This window comes from Orbicella franksi, chromosome 8 (assembly GCF_964199315.1).
Source record: "Orbicella franksi chromosome 8, jaOrbFran1.1, whole genome shotgun sequence".
NCBI classification, from domain to species: domain Eukaryota; kingdom Metazoa; phylum Cnidaria; class Anthozoa; order Scleractinia; family Merulinidae; genus Orbicella; species Orbicella franksi.
Window position 1 is genome coordinate 24,117,227 of NC_138152.1, and position 26,028 is coordinate 24,143,254.

General features: G+C 38.3%; 1 protein-coding gene across 1 annotated transcript; it reads left to right on the forward strand.

The window, feature by feature from the left end:
- Positions 1 to 22: 22 nt before the first annotated feature.
- On the forward strand, positions 23 to 25,080 carry LOC145494629 (exocyst complex component 3-like). The gene is made up of 27 exons (XM_081474163.1): positions 23 to 179; positions 806 to 862; positions 1,367 to 1,446; positions 4,904 to 4,936; positions 7,265 to 7,355; positions 10,497 to 10,603; positions 11,429 to 11,519; positions 11,800 to 11,838; positions 12,205 to 12,314; positions 13,126 to 13,239; positions 13,508 to 13,619; positions 13,733 to 13,816; positions 14,494 to 14,570; positions 15,090 to 15,185; positions 16,225 to 16,291; positions 17,078 to 17,170; positions 17,559 to 17,600; positions 18,096 to 18,147; positions 18,875 to 18,945; positions 19,238 to 19,291; positions 19,672 to 19,772; positions 20,065 to 20,136; positions 20,926 to 21,006; positions 21,883 to 21,954; positions 22,961 to 23,156; positions 23,665 to 23,757; positions 24,625 to 25,080. The coding sequence occupies exons 1-27, from the start codon at positions 105 to 107 to the stop codon at positions 24,751 to 24,753; spliced, it is 2,289 nt and encodes a 762-aa protein (XP_081330289.1). The 5' UTR covers positions 23 to 104; the 3' UTR covers positions 24,754 to 25,080.
- The last annotated feature ends 948 nt before the right edge of the window (positions 25,081 to 26,028 follow it).

Consider the following 26,028-nt stretch of genomic DNA (forward strand, 5'->3'; position numbering starts at 1 on the left):
AAGCCTCATGTTCAAACCAAAATAAATCATGGCGGCTAGTTTCCGCCTCTGTTCTGTTTAGATCTTTTAAAGTTTAATACCAACGAGGGTTTGTAAAGCCAAGTATGTCCATCGATATTCAGAAGTGGAAGGCAGAGGCTCATGAAAATGCTGCAAAGACTGTGGCGAATATGCTTCAGGTAAGTGAAAAGATTCTACAGAGCTGTGACAGTCGATCTTCTACATGCTACAGTACATGCCTTTTTGGCTGCAGTCAGTCATAATTACAATGACAACCAAGAACTTCGAAAAAGAAGAAACATACAAATTGGATCAAATCTACCAATTACAACTCACGTAGGTGAACTTTTTGAACCCACAATTTCCTGAGAGGTCGACTAATTAGTGTATGAAACTGATTGCAGCGAAACACGAAAACACTGATTGAGCAGAGTTTACATGTTATTGAAAGGTGCAGCTGATGGATTGTGGCAGTCACAGCCAGCATGTGTAGCTGGAAATAAGAATGACCATCCTTTGTCATCAATACATGTACAGCTGTACCGTATGGTCAGGATGTACACTGTATAGTTCTTACCGAAGAATAACTTGACACAATGAAAATTCTTGGATTCTCATTCATTTTGTTTGTACTAAAACTATCAGCTGGTAGGTATACTGGGTTTTGTACACTGTAAATCCGTTTAATGGGCTCCTGCAAACAGCTCCACCCCGCTTAAGTTTACAGCTCACTGAAATGATAGGAAAGATAATGCTGAGGAGTGGTGTCATCATGGCTAAATAAATGTACTGTTGACTTTCTCAGCATCCTGACAGTCTGGATAAAGTGGAGCAATGGAGACGAAGATACATGAGGAATAAAGTTAGTTCTAAGTCTGCCTCAATTTCTATGAGTACTTAATCAAATGTAGAGGTGTGGCGGCTTATTGGTTAGCTCGCTGGACTCCATGTCCAGGGCCATTGCACTGTGTCCTGTCCTTCCCCTGCCCTCTCTCCCCCTCGCCCATTTTTTAACCTTACGGCTACTCCCTTGGCAAATTTTCTCTTGTTCCAACCCTCCACTGGTACCAAATCCAAGATGGCGGCTTAATACGAAGATGTGCACTTGCATGGCCAAAATGCACCTGAGTTGCAGGCTAGAGTGTTACTGGAACAGGCTGGTGTAGTATGGATGGGAACTAACTTAGGCATTCTCTCTGTTGTGTTTCCTGTTGGCTATGCTGTAGTAGTACATGTACTTTTGAGCAATACTGTGTTATTGATATTACTTTTAAGTCTAAACTAAAAAGCTAAATCCACTTTGCGCTATTGATAGAAAGAAGTAAATAATGAACAGCAGACAGTGATACTGTATTGTTGATTACAGGCATCAGCTGAAGCAAGGCTAAAGACTGCTGTTCAGTCCCAACTAGATGGTGTGAGGACAGGACTTCATCAGCTCGTTAGGTGAGACACGTGAACTGTACTAACTGTCAACTAAAGATATACAGTATATCTATTTAGTATAAACCTACTAGCGCTCGATCATGAATGCCGTTTTCTGATTGGCTACGTAACTCACTTTCTATTCTGTTGTAGATAGTAAGTAGCCTAGCTAGCAGTGTGCAGTTGTTATCAAAGTGATGGTGGATTCTTTGGGTTTTTGAAGTGTCTATGAAGAGGATTAAGTTTTGAACGACTAGTAGATTTATATGAAAACAATTAGATTATTCGCTCTCGATTTCTATGTGTGATAGTTGTAGTCTTTGGATAATTTTGCAACTAGTGCTTGTTTATTCCAAGTTGCATAAGAATAATCATATTGAAAATTAGTCTCTAAGGCCGGAATCTAAGTGTGTATTCCTTTGGGGTGATCTGGATCAGGATCAGTGATCCAAGATCTGTCTGGATCATGGTGCATCAAAGGAACCGATGAATCCACTTGGGTCATGGATTCATCAGTTCCTTCGATGCACCATGATCCAGACAGATCTTGGATCGCTGATCCTGATCCAGATCACCCCAAAGGAATGCACCCTAAATTGTAAATGCTAAATTGTATTGGTTAAAACATGCTAGACTGCATTTTGTATTATTCATATCTTAGTGTAGATATTTTAGTCTTCTCAATTTGTTGAGTTATTTTTTTGTAAAAAAAATACCTCTTAGTCGGCGCGTCGGGTATGTTATGGACGGGTCAATGGGTGAGTGAGTGAGTGAGTGAGTGAGTGAGTGAGTGAGTGAGTGAGTGAGTGAGAGATGTATGTATGTCACACCAATCAGATTGGATCTACTATGAACAGCCAATCAAATTTCTTGTTGTAAAGGTAAATGGTACGTGAGAAACACAAGGTAAGTATAAACACAAGGACTTTGGTAATTGAAAAATAAAGAGTGACGTGTATGTTGTCGGTTTGTGATTTTTAGTCCGGTTTGGAGGAGAGTGTGACGGTTACATACGTACATTGGGCTGTTTTAGAGTGCATAATTTTCAGTGAAATGGTGGCTAGTTATGAACGAGATGAGTCTTGAGTTTTGAAGCAGTTCATGAGTAGTAGGCAAATGGCACGAGATATTTTTATTTTTAATTACAAAGGGAACTTGATACTTTTGTTTTTCACAAGGAGTTAATTCAATTAGAGGTCACGAATCGTCGCTTTTAGTTCTTAGGACATGTTTTAGAGGGGACGAGACTATTTAGATTTGAAGCAGCTCTAACGTTTACAATAGTAAGTGCAGGTAACGATTGTTTTGTTCTTATTGCATGCAAATATGACGAGATATTTTTATTTTTTAGTTACAATGGGTAATTTGACACTCTTGTTTTTCACAAGGTAGTAAATTCAATTAGAGCTGATGAATCGTCGCCACTTGTTCCCACGAGATGTTTGCTATTTTTAGTTACAAATGGTAACTCGACACTTTTGTTTTTCATATGGGAGTAAATTCAATTAGAGCTTACAAGTTATCGGCTATTGTTCCCAGGATATTAAACAAAAAAGAAGCTTTCCTTTCTAGAGTGTTTTTACGTCTCTGCAGTAGCAGTTTAATATTTTTATTTGATGAGCATTTTATGACATTCTTTTCAGTCCGATATTTTTAAAGGTAAAAAGTATGAAAACTGTTCAAATGTTCTTTGAAGACTGTGTGGCACCAAGTTAAAGTGCAATTTAATTAAATCAGACTTTCAACGTGTCAGAGAGGTCTTTTTCTCTTTCTTTAAATTTTCGGTGAAGTAGTGTTGCGTTGTGTTGTGTAAAAAGAGTAAACTTACTACTCGTATAAAATGCGAAAAGTTCTCTTAACTTGAGTATTTTTGAGCAAAAATTCCTCTTGGGGGCTGGAAGGGCTCCCGAGGGGGTACTCCCAGAAAAATTGGTCGGGGGTGTGCGGCCCGCTTCCCAAAACCCTTACCCTATTTATGACCAAAATCTGCGATATTCCTTACCCTATTTATGACCTGACCAAAAATTCGAAACCCTATTTACGACCTGACCCTCAAATCAAAACCCTGTTTCAGAACTGCGTTATAATTAGCTCCCTAGTTCAAACCAATGTTAAATTACCGTAAACGTATAAATTTGTGAAGGGCTTTTGTTGATTTTCTTTTCGATAATGATGAAAAAGTGGCTTCTTCTTAAAGCATACCCATATCAAGGCTAGAGTGCAAAAACCGTACCCTATTTATGACCAAAATGGCCAAAATCAGCTAAAATCGATACCCTATTTATGACCAAAACGGCTGAAAAACCATACCCTTCGGGGCCGCACAGACCTATATAGCCCATATAAGGGAGTTCCCCCCCCCCCGGGGGGGAAGGGCTACGTGATCGGTGAGTGAGGGAGTTATGCATGTGCGCGTGTCAGACCAATCACAGTGTGGGTTGTATCAAAGAACGAATAAAATTGCCTGTTAGAAAATAAGATGGTCTCTACATTAATCTGGAGACGTGTCAGATTACTGTAGTTTGTTCAGTCAAACATTTTATGGCTTACTATTTAGTTATCTTACCATTATCGATGTAACACCTTATGTACATCATAAACTCCCAGTTTCTTTCTTGCTGTACATTGCAACCAAAAAAACTTGTCAAATCAACCAAATCATTACTGTAAACAGTTCCATGAATGTGCCTATCTCCGAGACTTATAGTTCACAAAAAAAATAACTCTTGCACGCCTTGCGTGCCTATGTTTATTTTGTGTTAGTCTGTGCCCCCTTATTAGTATTGCTTTCTCCCAGGCTACATGGTTCGACACTTAAGTAAAGTTTTAGAATAAAATAATTATAAATTATTATTATTACTATTGTTATTGTTGTTGTTGTTGTTGCTGTTGTTTTTGTTATTGTTATTATTATTATAAAATTATGTGATATCCTGACAATGCTGCAAAAGTCTTCACCAATCTTCGGGTGATCTCCAACAGTTGTCAGATGATCTTCGTGACTCAGTAGGAAATCTTTGAAAAGGTTCATGACTGTCAGAGGTGCTCGACGGGTAACATTTGTGAGCCTTTGGAAGGGTTCAGGCAATTTTCGAAAGTGTTTGGAAACCTTCTGAGGTATCTTCAGCTGTCAGGTGAACTTGGATCACCTTTGAAACATCTTGGATGAGTGGTAGTACTCTTTGTTGTAATTTGCCATGGTGTTACACTTTTTTGCTTGTATTATGTATACTTGAACTGCAAGTTGCTCTTAGCCAATCACAACTGAGTAATTTTGAGTAAAGGGTATTATCAGAATGTAACCTTGGTCAGTTACTTATTCAGTTGGATACTCACTGTCAACTTATTGCGTGAATCATTATATTAAATTTAAAAGCTTTTTCTGTACATCATGATATCATTTATATCTTTTTTATCTATTTATTAGAATTAATATTTATTTAATATTTATTTGTTTGTTTTCATTTTTCTCTTCTAGTGGCCTTCAGGAAATCAAAGAGATTAAACAAAGGTAACAAATTAGCAGTCATTATTATTTGATGTGTACATTAGCCAGACATACATGCATTGTGGTTCAGTTTTACCCTTGGTGTACACATGCAACTTGGTATTTTCTTTTGTTTTGATGTGTGGTACATATAACATATCATAATGTATATGAAACAAAAGAAAATGCTAAATTGTATTGGGTAATATGAAACCTTATAATCCATCAAACATTTTCGCTCACACGTGTTTCGTCGAAACGTGTCATGTGACTGAATATTCCCCAACCAAAACTGGGGAATATGCAAGGATTTAAATTTTCACAATTTTCAAAACTGCCTATGTTGTGAAAAAATGTTTGAAGGATAATAAACACAATAGCCTCCATTTAGCATGAGAATATGCTCCGATAATTGTCCTTGGACATTATCTGTTCCTTAAAGCTCACAGTTTTCCTCAAGCAACACTCTTGCAGGGCTCGAAATTAACTTTTTCGTGCGAGAGCCAGCTGGCGACTAACAGAAAAATTTTGGTCGCCAGATCGTAAATTTTGGTCGCCAACTTATTTTATAAATAACTTACACAAGAACACAATTTTATACGTTACTTTGCATGCAAGAAAAGGCACAATTGAAGAGTGAAAACAATTAGAAACAACATCAGTAACACTTAGTTATAAAGCTACCGTTGTTCTCAGGTGATATATCTCTGGTCTGAAGGTGACGGTTGTCTCCATAGTCATTTTATTTTTAAATGAAGCGAAGCATAAAACGTTTTAAGTCCCTGGTTTTCATTGTGAGACAAACACGGGTCCTTGCGTATTTTCCCTTTGCTACTTCTTCGAAATGCCGTTACGTGTTTTTTTTGGACTTGCTTTCCTCGAAGGATTCAAAGTTTGGATTAACCTTTCAGCTGAATCTTCATTCCCCGCACGTAAAAACTCACGTAATTCCTTCAACTGATTGGTGTCTGCCGCCATTTTCGCGGCAAATGAAAAGCACATGGTGTTGAAGTGCACCTGCGATCGCAGTTTCGGAAGACGCCGCTGAAACAATATGGCGTGCCGTGAACGCAGTGTCGACGTGTCGAAATACATTCAATTTTTTCGATTATCTTGTAATATTCAGACATTATTTTACTGGGAACGGAAAGGTGAGTTGTATACTAGCTACCATATCCAATTGACTTCCTAATATAAAGATTTAAAAACAAAAGTTGTGTCGTGGTTTTCTTTAGTTATCGGACAAAACGCGAGTCGCCAGCTGGCGACCAGTTCTGAAAATTTAGTCGCCAATGCTCAATTTCTGGTCGCAAATTTGGCGACCAGTGAGTCGCAATTTCGAGCCCTGTCTTGGAAAACTGTGCGCTTCTTAGAACAGATAATGTCCGCCGACAAATATCCAAGCATAATCGTTCTCGTGCCAAATGGAGGCTATTGCTTTTATAACATCATATGTAGAACTTACGCTTTGTACTTGTATAATAATATACAAGTTTATCACCCTTCTGGGACTCTCTAATTCTGTTGGTGCCGTGTAACCACATTGAACCAAGCCACTGGATAATAACTGACCAGTCCAAAGGTTTAAGAACAAAGAATACCTGGAAAATTCATTACAACCTTCAAGTGTAAATTTGATGTTAAAATAAATAAATTTCATTCCGTCTTGAAATATTAAAAATAACATAAAAATCACAGGAGGATGTTTTTTTAAATACATTATTCTTAAACCATCAAGATTAGCTGTACAAGTTTTGACTATATTCATTGGTGAAAACATATATTTAGTTTAAAAGGAGGGTTTCATGATTGGGTGCATGTCTCTACATCAGAATACTCTTGTTCGCTTCTTATCAATGTTATCGCTTAATTTTTTTAAGATCAAAATTCTCAGAAGATTTCAGTGGATTTTACCAATGCTGTTGACCGCTGAATTTAGTGTTGACTCATACAATTTGTTTTCTATGGTTGGTGATATTATGGCTATTTGCCTGGGAAATTAGGTAACTACCGGTAGCTTATGATTGGTTCATACTTGTAATGAAAAACTGGGCCTGTGCCAAAAACCATGCCCTGGCTAACAATAATACAAACATGTGCCAAACTGCAAAACCCTCCCTTTAAAATAGAACTATATAAAGTTAAGTTAATTTGAAAGCTTTTTTTTTGTATGCCCCACTGAACCATTTTAATGTTTACTTCTTATTAATTACTTGTACTGAAGAGAATGCCGTGCTTAGTTTTCTTAGTTATTTATCAGTCACTGCATGCTACATGTACTAATAGTGATCACAATTTTTTCTGCTATTAAATTGGTTTTTGACGACCATGATTGTATTACATTGTTTTAAGCATGTACGAGGTTGACTCAATGTGCAAGAATGTGAAATATTTGGCAGACAAATTACAAGAGGTCAGAGCTTGTCAAGGTAACCAAAGCCAGGTATGTTACATGGCCACAATGAGAATAATAATAATTATTGTAATATTTATTTATAATTAAAGAATTAAAAACAAAAATTAAATACTAATGGGGCCAAGCATTAAAAATTGAGAGTCAAATAATTACTGTATAATGAAATGTACAGTTGTAACATAACAAGATTAAACATCCAAACTGGCTGGAGGTGAACCAGTTCTGATCAGTGGTTACAAACATACAGTTGCGGCATAGGAAGTGAACTTAAGTTTACCATAAAAAGAACTCTAGCTACAGTTAGTGGTGGTTAGAACGGGACTTGAACCCTCCAATTCTGGCACCCTGACCACTCGGCAAGGCTGCCTTTTCCAAATCAGGACCATAATTTACCTAATATTATGTTCACCATTATATAGATGATAAAATTTGTTTTCAAGTAACATTAGCACTATGCACTGCACTAGTTGTTATACAATGTATCTTGGAAAGTTGGATAGATAGATGGATAGATAGATGGCTTTACAGATTATTTGAACGCCAGCAGTAATTTTGAGCTATTTGAAAATCAGAAATTATACCAGTGTTACTATACTGACTTTTATGTGACTTACTTGTATATGAGCATCTTTCTAATTGAAATTTTATAAATGTGAGTTGAAAAGAACAAGTAAACAGAAATTTGAATTGATTTACATGTAATTTTTATATTGATAAATTTATAATTATATTATGCTCCCTCATCATAGGCCTGCAATGCGTGCAGAGAGCCTTATTGTCCCTCATCATAGGCCTGCAATGTGTGCAGAGAGCTTTATTATGCTCCCTCATCATTGGCCTGCAATGCGTGCAGAGAGCCTTATGGTCCCTCATCATAGGCCTGCAATGTGTGCAGAGAGCTTTATTATGCTCCCTCATTATAGGCCTGCAATGTGTGCAGAGAGCCTTATGGTCCCTCATCATAGGCCTGCAATGCATGCAGAGAGCTTTATTATGCTCCCTCATCATAGGCCTGCAATGCGTGCAGAGAGCCTTATGGTCCCTCATTATAGGCCTGCAATGCATGCAGAGAGCTTTATTGAAGGGGTGAGTGCAAAACCATGCTAAGTGATGATTTGGGTGAAAAAAAAAAATTTCGCGAAAGGGCTTGAATTTTTGCATGTGGTCTTCAATGTAATAGAAAAACGCGGCCCTGTATTTTTGTCGCTGGTTTTTGCTTCGTTTTTGAGTTATAACATATGCAAAAATACTTGGCTTTTCCTAGCCATGTCTTTAGGAGTTTATTTGTTGAACAGCAAACAGGCAGACTGTTTATAGTGTATGAAGTCAAAATCAAATCTCACAGCATATATAGAACGGAAATCTGGGAACAGATTGTTTATGTCGGGTATTGTGATGTGAGCACAACATGTGAATCGATCGAGAGTCAAACGAAATTCATCGAACAAAAAAGAGATGTGCCGCATTAGAGCTCTGTCAACTAATATCTTAAGCATTGTTTTAAAGTACCTTGTATGTCTGCCTGGTGGTTGAGAGGCATCATAAAGTCTCGATAAACCCGTAAGTCATCAGCACGTTTTAAAGAATCAAAATGTGTTCTGAAACTTCGAAGGCAGCTGATATACCGTAATCGTGTTATCGGCGTTTGAGCCAGGCAGCAAAGTCCAAGAGCAGTTCTTGCCCAAGAAAAATACCCTCTGATGAGTTGTGGCCCATTTGCCAAGCGTTGCTAGCGTCAAAGTTTGGAAAGCGAGAACTGGTTTTAGACTTATAAAATTTGTCTTGTATTGACCGCCATGTTTTCCTGTGCACGGGGTGTAAAGACCCTTCCCGGCATGCATTACGATCGCATTCTGTGGACGTTTCTCGAACTGGTAACTAGATTGTTTAAACATAAGAATGGCCAACAAGTAGCGATCGATTGTAACATAGATCTGCGATCCAGGTTGCGTTGATTTTATTTCAAATTGGCATGATTTGTAGTGTTTTGAGCTTCTGGGATCAGCGGACATGCAGATGTATGGAGACTCGTATGTTGCGGAGAAGGGTTGATCTGTTAATCTGTCAGCCCTATTTATAGCGTGTTTTCACGTGAAATCAACATCATTGAGCTTATAAGTTGCGTGAAATTACCATTTTGCTGTTTTCTAAGTGAAACTAGCATCCTTGCCGTCAAGCGTTAACATGAAATCAACATTTTAACCTATTTAGACCTGAAATTAACATCATTGAGCTTATGCGCTGCATGAAATTGACATTTTGTTGGTTTCTACGTGAAATCAACCTCCTTGCTGTCACGCGTTAACGTCAAATCAACATTTTAACCTATTTAGACCTGAAATCAGCATCATCGAGCTTATGTGCTGCGTGAAATTGACATTTCGTTGGTTTCTAAGAGAAATCAACCTCCTTGCTGTCACGCGTTAACGTCAAATCAACATTTTAACCTATTTAGACCTGAAATCAACATCATTGAGCTTATGCGTTGCGTGAAATTGACATTTTGCTCATTTCTTAGAGAAATCAACCTCCTTGCTGTCATGCGTTAACGTGAAATCAACATTTAAACCTTTTTTGACCTAAAATCAACATTTTTGAGCTTATACGTTGCGTGAAATTGACATTTTGCTGCTTTCTAAGCGAAATCAAAGTCCTTGTGGACGCGGCGGGCCGATCCTTTGTTATGATAAACCGAGGCGAGACTTCGACTTATAACAAAGGCTGGGCTTGGCTATTATAACAAAGGATCGGCTCTGTTTATCATAACAAAGGCCCGGCTTCGTTTATTTGAAGACCTCGGCAGGAAAAGGGCGCTAGGTATTTTAATCAAAAGTGAACTTTGTCGAAAACGCTTCAAATTTCGCATGCAGTTTTGTTTAAGTATGTTTAACAATGTCCCGTAGTTTTTCCGCTAAGCTTTGCTTCGTTTTCGAGATGTTGCGTATGCAGAAAAACCACTCGGTTTTCCTAGCGGCGTCTTTATAAACGAAGCAAAAACCAGCGACAAAAATACAGGACCATGTTTTTCTATTACATTGAAGACCACATGCAAGAATTCAAGCCCTTTTGCGAAAAATTTTTTTTTCACCCAAATCGTCACTTAGCATGGTTTTGCACTCACCCCTTCAATTATTTATTATTATTTTGTGCATATATTTTATGTTGCAGTTATCAAAAGCTTTTGAACATCTAAACCTCATCTTCACGGTTCCTGAAAGTGTGAAGAAAACAGAAGCATTGATCAATGAAGGGAAACTTCTCCTTGCTCACAAATGGTAAGGAAAACCTTGCCCTAAAATAATTTATAGTATGGGGAAAGTAGGATGTTGTCACTTAAAGATATACATGAGTACAGTTGTGTAGGGTAAAGGGAACAAAATGGTTACTGAGTCATACATTGGATTTTTAAGTTATTATTAAAACTTGTCTCAGTGCAAGGAGAGATGTCTTTTGTTTCTCTCTTGCCAGCAGTACCTTGTACTAACTGACTTTTATCAACTGAGATTTAATAAGTTCCTCTTCGAGTTATGGTCCAGGTCACGAAGTGTGCAAACTACATGTAAAATACTTCAAATGGAAAAGTGAGGCCAAGAAGAGAAGAAAAAATATTTTTGGCACTGATATGGTCTGCTAAATTTGACCATTCACAGAGTGCTTTTAAAAAAAATAAGTAATAGCAAACAGCGTTAAGAGCAGAGCTCAGTCTAATGAGAAAGAGTCGAATAACAAATTAAAGTGGCAAATAACAAAATGTCTAAGAACAAAGTGGAGTCTTACACCATGTAACTGATTCTGTTGGTTAGTGTGTCACTTAAAGTCGCTGAAAACTCCTTCCTTAAGCTTGGAATATTATAACATATTTGTACTTCTGAGTTGCCACAATATTACAAATTACTTGTCGTATTACTTAAGTCCAAAGTAAAGCTCAAGGTAATAATTTTACATGATATAACGTACATGCTGATCACTTTCATCCAACAAAGTGGAGAGTTTCTTCAACATACCCCAGTATGTCCTTTCAAGAAAAACATGATAATTTATTATTTTCAGCCAGGCTGAACTAGTTAAAACTATTAATCTTGAGCTTTGTGAAAATATAGTTTATCAGACTTGGAGGCTACTAGAGATGAACTACTGTTTGAAGTTCACAAGATGGCACGGGAAGAGGAAGGCCCCAAACTGGACAAAACAGTTACGTAGTTTATCATTTGTCTCATCACAGATCTATCAAGTTCAAATTATTATTGAGCTTTGTCTCTGGTTGTCTGATGGCTGGATAACATTATCCACTGGATGAATTGCTATCCAGCAGATAAGTATTACACAAACTGCACTAACCACTGGATAGTGATTTATCCAGTGGATAGTGTTATCCGCCTGTTGAAAAACCGAGGCATGATCTACATTCAAAATACTTACTAAATAAATAAAAAAATTTGTTTATTAATAGAACTGTTTTTCTCTTTTCTAGCCATTGTACCAATACTTCGAGCCAGTCAAGAAATTATCAGTGAGTTACTGACATCTCAATAAATAATAATCATTATGATAAAATTAATGTTAATTACTCAGTTTATTGTAATTAACAAACTACTTGGCGGGAATTTTTTTTTCAAGTATAACTATAATTTTTTATACAAGTACATGATTATGTTACTTTGTACTCTTACTTCTTTGTATTTGTTTTGGCTGGGACATTAAATTTTAATTTGTGACCAGGTATGTTACAATCTTTGATATTTAAAATATTGACATGTAGCTTGAACTGCAGACGAGTGTACTCTGTGCAGTGTATTAAAAACAAATGTTTCAATTTATATACGTGATCATTGTAGAGTGGTCACTTCTCTGCCTTAACAGATTCTTTGTCCTACAGGACTCCCTTGGTAAACAGTGTTGGGTGGTGTTAGGGCGAGTGCTCAGTACAGTGCGTAGCGACCCCGCCCAGCTGGTGACGGCTCTCAGAATAGTTGAAAGGGAGACCAGGTGTGTTTGGAAAGATGTTTACTTTAGTTAATTTCTTGTTTTAAGCTATTATTTACAACCATATTTATTTACTATTTTGTTTCTGTAGGTTATTTTAAAACTAGTAAGGTATTTAAAGGTACCAGTTGTACAAATTGTATTATACACAGCGACATTGCGCCATATTGGATCACAATTGAAAATTTGAAATATCAGTTGCCAGTAACTGTCAGTTTTATATAAACATTTTACTTGCAAATGGTTACATGTACTGTACACTGTGGGAGTTCAAACAATAACCTGAAGGTTAATGCACTGATAAATTATGAAACACAGATGAGTACATATAAAATAAATACCACTACCGGTCAGCTGTTAAGGGATAAGAATTCCAGGAAGCACAAGTCATGTAAACTGCAATTACTGGACTAGTGTCCCATGGAGTCGTGGAGTAGATAAGGTCGGATGTAGCAGTATTTCAAATCACGTCAATTTATGTGGCAACCAGGATGGGCTCCACAGTTTCCATGGTTTACGAAAGTGTGACTTAAACTCTATATAATATGTAGTCATGTGATTATTAAGGGTGTCTTGCTCAAGTGTCTCATGATCAAACTGTACAATACACTGACTATTAGTCCATGAACACCCTTATTGTAAGCGGCTCCTTTTGCCAATTTGGATTATACTTTTCTTGTCTATATATTTCCTTGCTAACAAAAAAGGACACGATGGTTAAGTGAAATTGTTAGGTGTAACATTTACGCATGATAGTGAAGGCAAGTTCGTTTTGGCACACCTTTTAAACTGTCTCCTGATTGTGCTGTTGCAGAGCTGACAAAAGGGCACAGGAAAAAGAGGAAAGCATGGGATTTTCTGTTCCAGGGCGACCCAAGAAGTGGAAAGAAAGGACATTCAAAGTTCTTGAGGAGTCAGTCAGTAACAGGTAATATGAAGTTCATGAAAGTTCTTCAAACTTCCTAGACCCTAATACTGTAACGGTATTTGGACAACTCAGTTAACATAAATATTTTCTGATTTTGTTTCTTCTTTTTTCTCTTGAGTTGTAGTTTCGATTGAGATCTATCAGACAATCAAGACAGTGTCTGACTATAATTTTCCAAACATCTCAAAGTTTTTAACCACTCGATAGAAACAGGGTACATGTTTTCTATTTCTTAAGGAATTGTTATATTTTGTGCGTTGATTTTCAGGTTTGAGAGTCTTGACATGGAACTACAGAACAGACTCGATGACAAAATGTGGCTGGTGAAACATCTTGAACGTACAAGACTGTTGGTTCTCGATGACTTGATTGTTGTCAAGGTATCACTAAATAATAATATTATTTGCATGGTGACTATCTTTGGGATCATGAAAAGCTAAACATTGACAGCTACATACAGATCACTGTGTTTTAAATCCTTTTGTCATTCTAGAACCTGTGCCAGGCTTGTTTTCCTCCAAATTACGACATATTTGATCGCTACGTCAAGATGTACCACAAGGCTTTATCAGTTATGGTAAGAAGTACTGTTTTTGTTTGTACGTCTTGTTAACCGAGTTCTCGGTCCGTAACTGTAATCAAGTTACGCACCGAGAAAAAACGAGGATCTGTAACTTACAGTACGGACCAAGAAGACGAGGTTAGTAAGATATTTATTATAATTATCTCTTCTGTGCACATGTCTGTCGATTTCTATTCAGGCGGAACGGCTTCAAATTTCTGACACACATCGAAAGCAAAAGGAGTCAATTTGAAATTGTTGTTAAGTCGTTAGCACATTTTAATGCATACTTACAATAAAAGTTAAGAACACTTGGCTATAAATTACGAAACATTTTGGCAACAAAAACAGCTTTACATTTTAGTGGGCCGTACAGTAGAATACGGCTCGCTAAATTGACCAATCACAGCTGGTGTAGTGCATTTTGTAACTGAGAGATAACTGAAGTATTGAAGAATCGATGGTCAAGTTCTTTTATGCAAGTTATGGACAGAGTTTCCGGCAGGGTCCACAAACTTTTGAAAAAGAAGGAGAGCAATATTTATTATGATAATTAATGATAGCCCTTCAAAACTGAGCTGGCTCCATTCTTGGTAAACACATGCTTAAAAGTTGAGTACCATATAAATTACTAGGTATGTTTACTCTTTTTGCGCACATACAAGCTTTTTGTGTTTTGTTCTAAATTGTAGCTGGAGAAATTTGTTCTTGAAGAGAGACTTGATTCCAATGAGTGTATCAGTCTGTTGACGTGGATCAGGGAGTACAAGTGAGTGGCAACTGACCAGTGCAACACAAACTGATGAAAGAAACTTTTATTAGATTGAATAGTATGGTTACTAGATTTGCCGCATCTCTTTCAATATGATTATGTATATCGATTGTGAGCAGTGTTCTCTTGATTTACATGAACCATTCATTTCAACTCAGTCACGGTATTTTGAGTTATTTTGTCCAGGTACAAACTTGCCTTTAAATTGAAGGAAAACTGAAAATAATTGTTTACTAAGATAGAAAAACATCAAAGAGGTAATAATAAACCGTAAAGGAACAAGAATGGTTGAGGATGGAGAAGATTAACACGGATTACAAACGACGAACTTGAGAAATTTAGGCTAAGCTTTTGAAGATGCAAAAACCACGACGAAGCTCCAGTTCTGAAAGTAGTCTGAAAGCAGTCGGATGATCTCTGCTGATGTCATTGAACTCACATTGTGTCTCATTAGCATACAACCCAAGCAGAAGCTGCTTCCCCATTAAACTGCCTTTGCTTTGTTTTGTCCATCAGGGGTACAGATCTTATGATGCATCCCGACCTTCAGATCGATGTGGGATTCCTGGGTCCTCTACTGTCAACCAAAGTTGAACAGGAGTTACTAGACACGTAATCATACCTTTTGATGTAGTTACTTCTTTAGCTTAATACATAGATCACCTGACTTAACTGGTGAGCTTAGCTGATAGGGTGCCAGTTTACAAACAAGGAGGTCAGAAGTTGCAACACTAGTCAAGTTATGATAATCATGTTTGGAGCTTTTTCATGTGATGTGGATGGTAGTTCTTAAGTAACTATATAAACAATAGCCTCCAGGTGGCGAGAAAATATGCTCGGATATTTGTCCGTGGACATTGTCTGCTCCCAGAAGCGAACAGTTTTCCGAGAGCGTAGCTCGAGGAAATTTGTGAGCTTCGAGGAACAGGTAATGTCCAAGGACAAATATCCGCGCATATTTTCGCCCCAAATGGAGGCCATTGCGTTTATTATTCTTCAAATCTTTTTCGCAACGCGCACAGTTTTGAAAATTGGGGAATATTCTCGGATATTCCCCAGTTTCAGCTGGGGAATATTCAGTCACGTGACGCGTTTAGACCAATCGCGCGCGAGCGAAAATATTTGATGGATTATAAGACACGATATACTACAGTGCAGCCAGTTTGACCCCCCTCTCCTAAAATAAATAATAACAACAACAGCAATAAAAACACACAAACAAACAGATTGAAACAAAATAAGTTGTAAATAGATTGCGTGGATTCTTCAATGGCATTCGTCTGTTTGCAAAAAGGTAACCATTGAGTGTTCTTTAAAATGCTACTTAATGTTTTGGGTAGTTTTGTCAGTATTCTATGTTATTTGCTTTTGTGATGTACAGAATTAATCAAATAATAATCAAAGTAGTTTGTTGAACCAGCCCAAGGTTGAAAAACGAATATGGTTTTGTGATACACCATTCCAAACTGGAGACCGGCTCTTATCACTGAGAAATCCTCTGGCATTGAGTTAGCGAGAAGTCTACATGTACTTTAACCAACTGACATAAGAGACATAAGGTGCATTTTTAAAGGAATAGAACTTAGTACAGTTTGGTTCTGATCCCTGTATGACGCCGTCCTCAAGGAATACTCCTTTGTTTTGTTGGCAGTTACCTAACAACCACTAAAAACAACATGATGGAGTGGATGAGTAAGATAGCAGAAACAGATTTAAAGGTGAGAGTACGTGCAAACCCTTACGCGATCTTCTCTTAGCATCACGGCCAAGACGGCGGTTAGTAAAGAGCCCAGTAGGCCATCCACAGGTGGTAGAGTTGTCCTAGAAAAGTCCTCAAATAGTCCATGGATGAAACAGAACTGATGTCTTTTTGAACTGTGGTTTAACTTTTGGTTTCAAAGTAGAGGATTTCACAAAATGCATCCGGCGACAACAGTTTTAGCAGAAACTCGCCATTTCTGTCATGCGGTTTATTTGCTATTAACAATTACATTTATTTGGAAACTCGAAATTTCTATCGCAAGAAGTCGACAAAGGTGTAGCTCTAGTCAACTATCACGCATAGGAATCGAGAGCGCAATAATCTAATTGTTCTTAACTAGTATAAATCTACAAGTCATTTAAAACTTAAAACAACAATTCTCCCCATGGCTGCTTCGAAAAGAAAACGAAGTGGCCGCCATTTTGTTAACAATCGCACACTGCTAGGTTACTCACTACGTGGAACAGAATAGATAGCTAGTAGCCAATCAGAGAACGGCATTTGTGTTAGAACGACAGTAGATTTATGCCTACTGGAGATAGACTCTGCCCTGATGAAGTGACGGCTTGGCAGCTGATTTGCTAATTCTGTATTGTTTGTGTTTCCTTTACTCAAGCACCTGCTTCGTTTTATTCATTCCATCTCTCATACTCACTATACAATGTCAAAGTGTCTCTCTAACTATCCATAATTATGTAGTTTGTAACCCATTGCGTTGTTTTTGTTATTTTATTTTTCTCAGGACTGGAACAGCGAAGCTCCGCCGGAAACAGACATGGAAGGCTTCTACAATACCTCACTTCCTGTCTTCCTCTTTAAAATGACCGATCAGAATGTAAGATATGATGTTCCGTACGTTTCTCTTGACAAACAAAGATATACTGTGTTAAAAGCTTAATCTTGAAATGATATTCTGCCTATGAGATGGTTGCAGATATACCAGATTGCGCAGTAAGATTGCATTTAGCGAGAACCATGTAATACATTGTACATTCATCTAAAGCTCACATGATAGTGCGTGTCTTGAAATGCAAGCTTGCCTGAACTATCATTTTTGATACAACCAGCTTGTCTTCGTAGTCTTGAGTCATTAGTAGATCAAACACACGTGTAGAATCATTGAAAACGAGTAAATTATAGATGTTAATGCCTCCTCGCTTGTTTGAACGTTTTCTGTTTTCTTCATCGATGTCAAATGACTTTGTTGTTTTCATTTCTCTCAGCTTCAAGTTGCTGCCAAGGCTGGAGAAGAAATCAAACTACAGGTAAGCTTTAAAGCTTAGCTTGAAGCTCAAGTACATCTTGCTTCTGCCTACCTTTGTCGTAAATCTGATATAGAGAAGTCTTCAATGATTTTACTTACTTTGTGACTGAAGCACAATTTATTCGTTTCTCAAGGCCGTCATTCTTAACGTAATTCATCCTAAACTACCCTCATTCAATTATTCCATCCAAGTACACGAGTAGTGCGAGCTTTCGAAATTTTAAAAGGAAGTTTTCAACGTCGCTAAAAAAATGATACAAAATATCTTGTAACCTGTTACCTGCTGTTATGTTGTTTGCAAGTAGACTTCGACATGAATGATATGATCCTTTACTTTTAATGCTATTTCCACACACATAAATGTTAGCATTAATTTTAAGTTGTGTTTAGAAGTAGCCGAAGGGCAAACGCACTGTATAGGTAATCAAACTCACAGTATTGTGCGCTTTTCTCCGTCTCACGATAATCTCACCGTTTGTGTTTGCCTGCTAAACAGATTCTGGATATTTGCCTTGAATCCATGCAGGGATTCCAAAGAGAGTATAGAAGTAAGTTTATGAACAGTAACAACGGACAAATTTGTCGCAAAATTTATGCTGTGGTGCTATTGCGCTATTCCAAAATTAGCGTCTTTCCTCTGCATTGTTGTTGTTGTTGTTGTTGTTGTTGTTTTTTTTTTTGGGGGGGGGAGGGGAGGGGTAAAGTCATCTCTTCATTTAGCGAATAGTAGATACTTCAAATCGTAGTTCATGAATTAAAAGACAAAGGTACTTAAAGGTGGTTTCCACAATTTTTTAACACTCTCCTCGCGGCCTCGTGACTTTCATTAGCGGTTCCACCCTGAAACAAACAGAACAAAGCACTCGCGTGCCTAATCCTGCTAGCTACTTACACAAGCAATTGCTGAGCTCGTGTTATTTTTGTCGTGGAACTTGTTGCACTCACTGTGAATCTCGTTCAGAGGGATATCTTGTGCTAGGTGACAGTGTATCGAATAACAGAGGCGTAAACGGGGAAGGGGGAACGCAACAAAGAAGGGGAGGGAGGTTTTCTCTCTCCCAGTATCCCTCTTTTCATCCGTGCTGTTCTCAGTCTCTACGCAGGTTAGTACTCTTTCGACAGCGATGACAACAAAGAGAAACAATTTTCCAAGTAACTTAATGTTATTCAAGGCTGTGTTGGGCGCTTACCTGTGAAGACAATACGTTGTCTCTACTGATTAAGTTGACAATTCAAAACCAGATAAGTTACAAGATGATTATTTTATTTGTTTAGGTGCCATCAGAGGTTATAAAAGCAAACACTTCGAGGACAGAATGCAGCCGTTCAGATTTGTGGAATACATGGTAGGTTTTGCTAGGCTCAATCCCTCTTCTCTGTCATACAATCGGTAAAGTGGGTCATGGGACTTTGCACTCCGCTCGTACTTCTTACCCGCGGTAGATTACAGCTGGTAATTTCTATCAAGCAGCTAGGGAGATGGTGCAAGTTGCATCTGGTGCGCCTGTCGGAGTGATTGTGCCGTTTGCGATTGAACAATAAGAATCAGCGATTCTTTAGTGAAGTGTCTTGAAATTCCTACAAAAAAAACCCAGGTTTTGAGCCCATTTAATGCTCACTTCTCGTCCTCTTTGTTAGGTGGCAATTGTTAACAACTGCAAGGCATGTATGGACTTTACAGAGCAACTCAAGGTACATGTATCGCACAAGTGATTGCATTTTTTTTTTTTTTTTTTTACAATGAAAAGAGGTTTACTTAAAGCGGTTTTCTGATCACTAACGCGGCAGCCTAATAGTAAGCCTGGTAGTCAAGCTTTTGTCGGGGTCAATATGTTGTGTTTTTGGGCCAGGTCAGTTACCTCTCGCCTTCGACTCAAGCCCCTTCGCGCCTCCCTCCTCTCCCACCCTTCGGGGTGGGGGGGGGGGGCTTCTTGTGGGGAGGGAGGAGCCTCCAATAGACTCCGCGTGTCACGCGTGGAAGACGTCATCACTTCTCTTAAGTTGACTGAATGAGCCAGGTAAATTTGAAGACAGTCCCTTACCAACTTGACATTGGTGTTTGTATTCTGTAGGAGAGACTGTTGGCTGAACTGGGTCGAGCTGCTTTTGGTGAAGATAAACAGCGGTCATTTAAGAGTGTTGTCGACTGCTTTGAAAAGATAGGACAAGAGAGGTTGGTCGAAATTTGCATTTTGATGTACTGAAAGATTTATCGTGTGGCAGTGCTTTATTCTTAGCGATGAGGCTAGGCTAAGCAGGATATATTTTAAGTTTGATCTCAGCCAAACTCTATGATAAATTGATAGGTCAGAGAACTCTGAAAGATATCGCTCATGACACAATCAGTATCTTAGTAACCTCGGGACGAAAGCTGCGGGCTCACGCCTGACTCGTAGACCAGAATTTGCCATGGGTGGTGTTTGTTCCGTCGACTTCTCATCAGCAAAGCTGCTTTTGCCTTTTAGTGCTGGATACCTCTTGGAAGAAGTTTTTATGGATCTGGAGCCATACTTTAGCCAAATCATGACTCCCGCTTGGTAAGCTGTTTTTCTAGACAGTGTATTTTATTTTAAAATAATTTCTAGTGTTTGTTCGTTTTATTTCAACGCCTGTGATAAGCTATCTCTAGGGCTGGTCATGCAATCTGGTCACTTAATAGGTCACACAATCTGGTCACGCAATATTTACTCTGTTACGAACGTTGTCTTAACTGCGTAGCCACTTCCGTTCACCGGCCGTAAGCCTTGTCGGAGAGGATTGCGTGACGAGCCCAAGATTGTGGTTGAAGAACTAGAGGCTAGTCACAAATATGAGCCGAGTGGCTTTGTAGTTGGGCAGAAAATCTACCTATATACAAGCATGTTGTTTAAACGGGACAGCAAATCTCAGAACGAAATTTCGTAACAGGCAGCATGAAACCGTTTTGGCTGTGGCACTAGACAATGCAGTCTTTGTGCAACATGTCACGCAATGAATTTACACCTTTGCAACACAAGTTGCTTGACACATTTCTCAGTGTAACACCGCCTAGGCCAATCCTGATATAGTTTTGCTGTACAGACATTTTCATTTCAGAGTGCTTTATCCTGATACTACTCACGTTTTGGTGCAACTTGCAATGTAGTCAAATTACTATGAAGGTAGCACGAAAAATAATGCTCAGTACATCTGCGCTTTAGCGCTCAAAAAGTCAGCCTTCCTTATCCAGCATCCTTTTAAAATTACCTCCCCATCTTCAAGTTTGTTGTTATAACCTATGTACATATTCTTGCACCGGTTTTCGTACAAGTAACACAACCTCACAAAACTCTTCATTTCGTTGTTAGGGTTCCAAGTCCCGAGGCAGTGGACACAATCATTGTGACGGTAGAGGATTATTACAGTGATTTTCTGCACATGAAAGACAGGTAGAACTATATATGTGTTGTTTTGTTTGTGAAGATCATTTTACGCAGTACCGAGTAAACTACGATTATTATATTCCACCGTTCTTTCCGGTATTTCATCGAGTGAGAAGTGAAAAAGAAATCGCAAGGGAGCAATATATGTGCTGACACTGGAGGATGAGACTTGCTACCATTTTCCTTTCTTTTATTGTTTGTCTTTGTTTGGCACTTCTCGCTTGACGAAGGAAAAGAGCTACTTCTCGTTCTCTACAATGTGGACTGGGGGCAAATTATCTTGGATAGGATCGCTTGCTCGTAGGCTTTCTACAATGCAGATGGTTTGAGAATTTGTGGGTTGGATAATAGATCGAGAAGTCCCAACCCAATTTTCGTTTGGTTTCATTGTTTTCTGGCTTTGTCTAAGGCACTTCTCTCACACAACGCCTTTCTCCACTACCATCCCATCCAGCGAGAGTCTATAATAAATCTCGTTCCCAGACCTCACTCTGCTTGACACTTGGGCGTGGGTGATCTCCGCTCAAGATAAGGGGAAGCTGTTAGTAATGCTCTTTGCTACAAAAACCTGTTTTTAGCACCGTTGCTCGTGAGCAGTCAGGCTGCTTTTATCTACAGGATTTGAACTAACTTTTACCTGTTTATTTTCGAAACGAGAACAAATCCCTCGTTTTCAAAGCCGGTTCTGTTTGTAATTTGGTTTAAGTTGCGAAGGGAGCTAACAAGAAAATCAACTGGCTAATTTAGCCCTCCAGCTCAAACCTTAATTTCAGTATAGGTAGAAACTGATTTGTGTGCCTTTTCAAGAGCTCACCAAAGAATTGTAATAATTGTTAAGTCAACTAGTACAAAGTTTTCATTTTGTTCGTTGTTGTCTTTCAGGTTTTTTGATTTCCTCATGGAACAAGCTTTAAAGAAAGTACTTTTGGAATATGTCCGGGCTATGTTGAACAAGTATGTTCTCAATTTTCAATGATGTTTTTCTTCATGTGATTTTTGATAGACCTTATTTAACGATTAGATTATGAGCTCGAGATTTCTATGAGGTGATAGTTGATGAGGCGGAAGGCCGAATCAACTGTCGCCTCGTAGAAATCGAGAGCGAATAATCTAATTGTTTTCGCAGAATTGTAACTGAAATTTACTTCAAATAACGATTACAATTATTTCTGATCTTAGTATTTAACTTCACACTTTTGAGAATTCGCGCGGACTGAATTGTGAATTTGACAGTTGCAGTTGTGTACGTGAGCTTATCAGTTTCTTTCAAAAAATTTCGAGCATTTTTAATTTAAGAAACCGTTGATGCCCTCCTTTTATTATTTGCAGGAATTTGATTATCCATTTGTTTCTAATGTTCTTTCAAAACTTCGGAGAAACGAGAAAACGTTGCAATTTTGTGGACCACACCAAGCTACTGCACACTAATGGCTGATAGTGTGCAGTAGCTCAGGCAATCAGATTACAACATTTGCATTTAGTACACTAGTAGAATTCTACTAATTGCGGTTATTTTTCATTGTTCGTGAGAACTATACGGGCCTATAGTTATTGCTTGAACAGAGCTTTTTTGGTCGCTGGGATAATCTTTCGAGACTGTGAAGCAAATAAAAAGAGAAAAAAGACAACAACAAGAACATCAACACAGCGAAAACTAGAATGTTCAAAATATCATACACATGCACACACGGAAGAAGTTGATTTGGACGTTTTCTCTTACAATTATTGATGCCACATGTAAGCCGTTTGTCAATGAGTAATTTTACATATTTGTAGCTGAACACAAACGGTCTTTATAGAGCGTTTTCACGGCGGCCTTGTGTGAAATGTTTTCATAAGAAAAGAACTCATTTCCCAAATGAATGAAATTTTATTTTCTGGAAACATTAGCATGGCTTGCCTGGACGTTCCATAGCTGGTTAACTTATATGATTTTTTTTTTTTCTGTTTTCCTTGCCAGACGAATAGCGTTCAAGGATTACGAGGGAAGAAGAGATGCTGCCAAGAAGATCACGGAGGAATCCAAAAAGATCGAGAAACTCTTTAAAAAATTAGCAAAAGCGAGCTTAGAACCTGAAACTCAATGTTCAGTGTTGCCCACACTTGCAGAGGTCATCAAACTCCGTGACACATCCATGATGGCGCTTGAAGTCTCTGTAAGTAGCGAAACTTGTCACAGATTAGCTTCCTTGGCAGACGCTTTTTGGGCTCATCCCGCAATCTTTCTCCCGTATGAACGTAGTTCATGGCCAGGGAGATTGTGTTACGGGCCCAAAGAGCGTTTGCGTGGGAGGTTAGTCACAGATGAGCTTCTGCGAAATGAGAAATGAACTAACCGTGACCAAAAAAATGTTCTCTTTCCGCCTTTTGTTTTGCATGTTGAGCGCCCTTGAATGTTATGTATGTTTTTGTTTCCGGTTTTGTTTGCTTTTTCGTTTTAATTCATTTCAGCTTTCAAAACTTCACTTGCCTTCGCGTGAGCTTGTTTAGAAGACGTGACAGTTTATTTTAGAAATAGTGAGGTGGCGTATTTTCTTAGTAACACACGTACATGACGGTACATTATTTTAAAGTGTATGTATGACCGTGCCTATGATTGTGCCTGTCTGAAAAGTTTGAAGGAGGCTTCGTGTAAGTAATGCCCGAATTGTCACATATCCTCAGGGAATTGCTAACAAGTACCCAGACTTCAAATCGGATCACGCTCTGGCTTTGCTGTTGATGCGGGGAGATATGACAAGGGCGGAAGCCAGACAGGTAATTATCTTTACCTTTACTTAAAGAATTCAGTGATGCAAGGGACCGCAAACGAAAATGCTGCTGGTAGACGTAGGATCTGTGAAAGATCTAATCAGCCAAAAATAGAAACATAATAATGAAGCAAGGCTGATTACTACGGAGAAAGGTTAACGGGACAACGACATGATAGAGTCCAAATTGAAGGCCAAAAATTGCAACCGTGGTACAGCTTTTTCGACCTGGTTGGGTTTCATCGGCACAGTGTAGCAGCAAAAAATAGAACAACAGGCTTGTGATGTGTACTGATTGCCTATCAAATGCACGTGGTAATGACCTCAGATGAAACTCAAATCTAAATGTTTGCGGATTGGTCAATGTCACATGCAAAACGTGTGACCCCGAACAAAAAGCAAAATCCAAAATATAATGTCGTTGTCGTGATAAGGAGACTGCAGACAAACAAAAACTGTCCCGCAGAAAATACATAGCTAAACCATGTTAAACATGAACAGCATATCACCGAATACCACGTTATTTCCTTGAGTCTTTTGTTCTCATTCTCACTTCTTGCAATGCTGGAAGGGTAGTCGTGGTGGTGGGAGTATTGAAAGCACTGAGTTCATCATTGTTACGGCTATGGTTTCCTTTCTTCTACATTATAAATCATTATGAATTATTTCCAAACTAATAATAATGATTTAATTAATGGATTAGCATAATTTTTTGTAACATATCATTAGTGAATAATTATTAATAAATAAGTTATAATTATTAATCTATTAATAACAATAGATAATTACATCAAAACGACGTGTATTGTTTACCCACAATTATGCTTATTATGTACGTTACTGTCAATATTTCCTTATTTTGTTTTCCTGTTAGTTAATCATGGAGACTCCCCTGGAAGGAAGACAAGATCCCCCGGCTGATGAGCCCAGTGCATTTTTCAGTCAGATTATTGTGCCACCATCTCTGCTGGACAAACTGGAGACAGTGATGAAGAAGAAATAATTAAAATTAACTGCAGGAATGTCTTTGTTAGTCCTCTGGTAATTTCCAAAACAACTTCAAGTTGAATAGTCCACTTTTTATGGTTTTGTCATTGAAGTATATTTAGCCTTGTGCCTAAATCTCTTTTCTGTCTGTCTGTCATGTACAGGAAAAACCCACTTTGTTTTAGTTTTAGGTAGTTGTAGTAGTTTAGCTTAGCTTTGTGTCTAAATCTCTCTTGTCTGTCTGTCTGTCTGTCCATCGTCATTAAGAAAGAGCCCAATAATCTAATAAGAATGTTTTAAAATATGTAAACTGTCAATGAAAATAAAATCAAGTAATACTATATTCATGGTAATAGTAAACTGTTATGCTTGCGTGGGTAAGCCGAGAGATGCTCTTCAACAAAAAAAAATAAACAAGCCAAAAAAAAAAAAAATTATAATAACTGAGAGAGCTTTCTATCAAATCTTACAGACTGAAAGTCCAGTCAAGGCATACTGAACTCTGTCATCACACATAAAGCGATTTCTCGTTGTAAAATACTCACAACGCGAAACGACATGCCATCTTTGCCTTCGCGTCTTTTAACCTCGTCTCTACATTTAATGGCCCGAAGACAGGCACTAATTTCTATTGTCCGTCTCCCTCATTTTCTTTCTCGGCCCTTCCTCCTTTGCCTTAGAGATCTTGGTTGCTACTAGTAACTACAGTCGAACCTCCACTAAAGGCCACCTTTCTACAGCCCGTCACTAGTCTATGTTGCTGTTGATAGATGTATTTTGTTTGTTTACGTATTTACATGCTAAAAATAAGCATTTTCTTTCCGGAAAAAATTGTTGCACCGCCGTAGAAAAATAGGTGCCATATTACACCCATACTTCCCCATAACGGCCACCTCTCTGCAACAGTCACTTTCCTCTGTCCCCAAGGTGACCGTTGTGGGGAGGGTCGACTGTATATCACAAGATTCGTGGAGTTAGCATTCTGTAGAGTTAAGGAAACAGAAGTGACTTCACAAAAATAAATAAATAAATAAATAAATAAAAATAAAAATCGTTAAAATCTGTTAAATGCATAGAATTAATTCACAGAGCCTTTGTCCTGTACAAGGTTCTTGTGGTTGACGTCGTTTGTTTTGAGGGTACGACTTCCCCGTTTTGATGCCCCATTAGGGGTGTGGTGGGTGGGCTGAGTATCCCACTTCTTGCCACTTGGTCAACCTGGATGGGCGTGGCTCAAGTGGAAATTTAAAAGCTTGAATTCAGGGTAAAAGCGTGTAGAAGAATAATGGTT

Coding starts and splice junctions, on each gene's coding strand:
- LOC145494629 (XM_081474163.1), top strand. CDS start 105: ATGTCCATCGATATTCAGAAGTGGAAGGCAGAGGCTCATGAAAATGCT. Junction 18,148..18,874: donor ATTCCAAAGAGAGTATAGAA/GTAAGTTTATGA, acceptor TTATTTGTTTAG/GTGCCATCAGAGGTTATAAA. Junction 20,137..20,925: donor CAAATCATGACTCCCGCTTG/GTAAGCTGTTTT, acceptor TTTCGTTGTTAG/GGTTCCAAGTCCCGAGGCAG.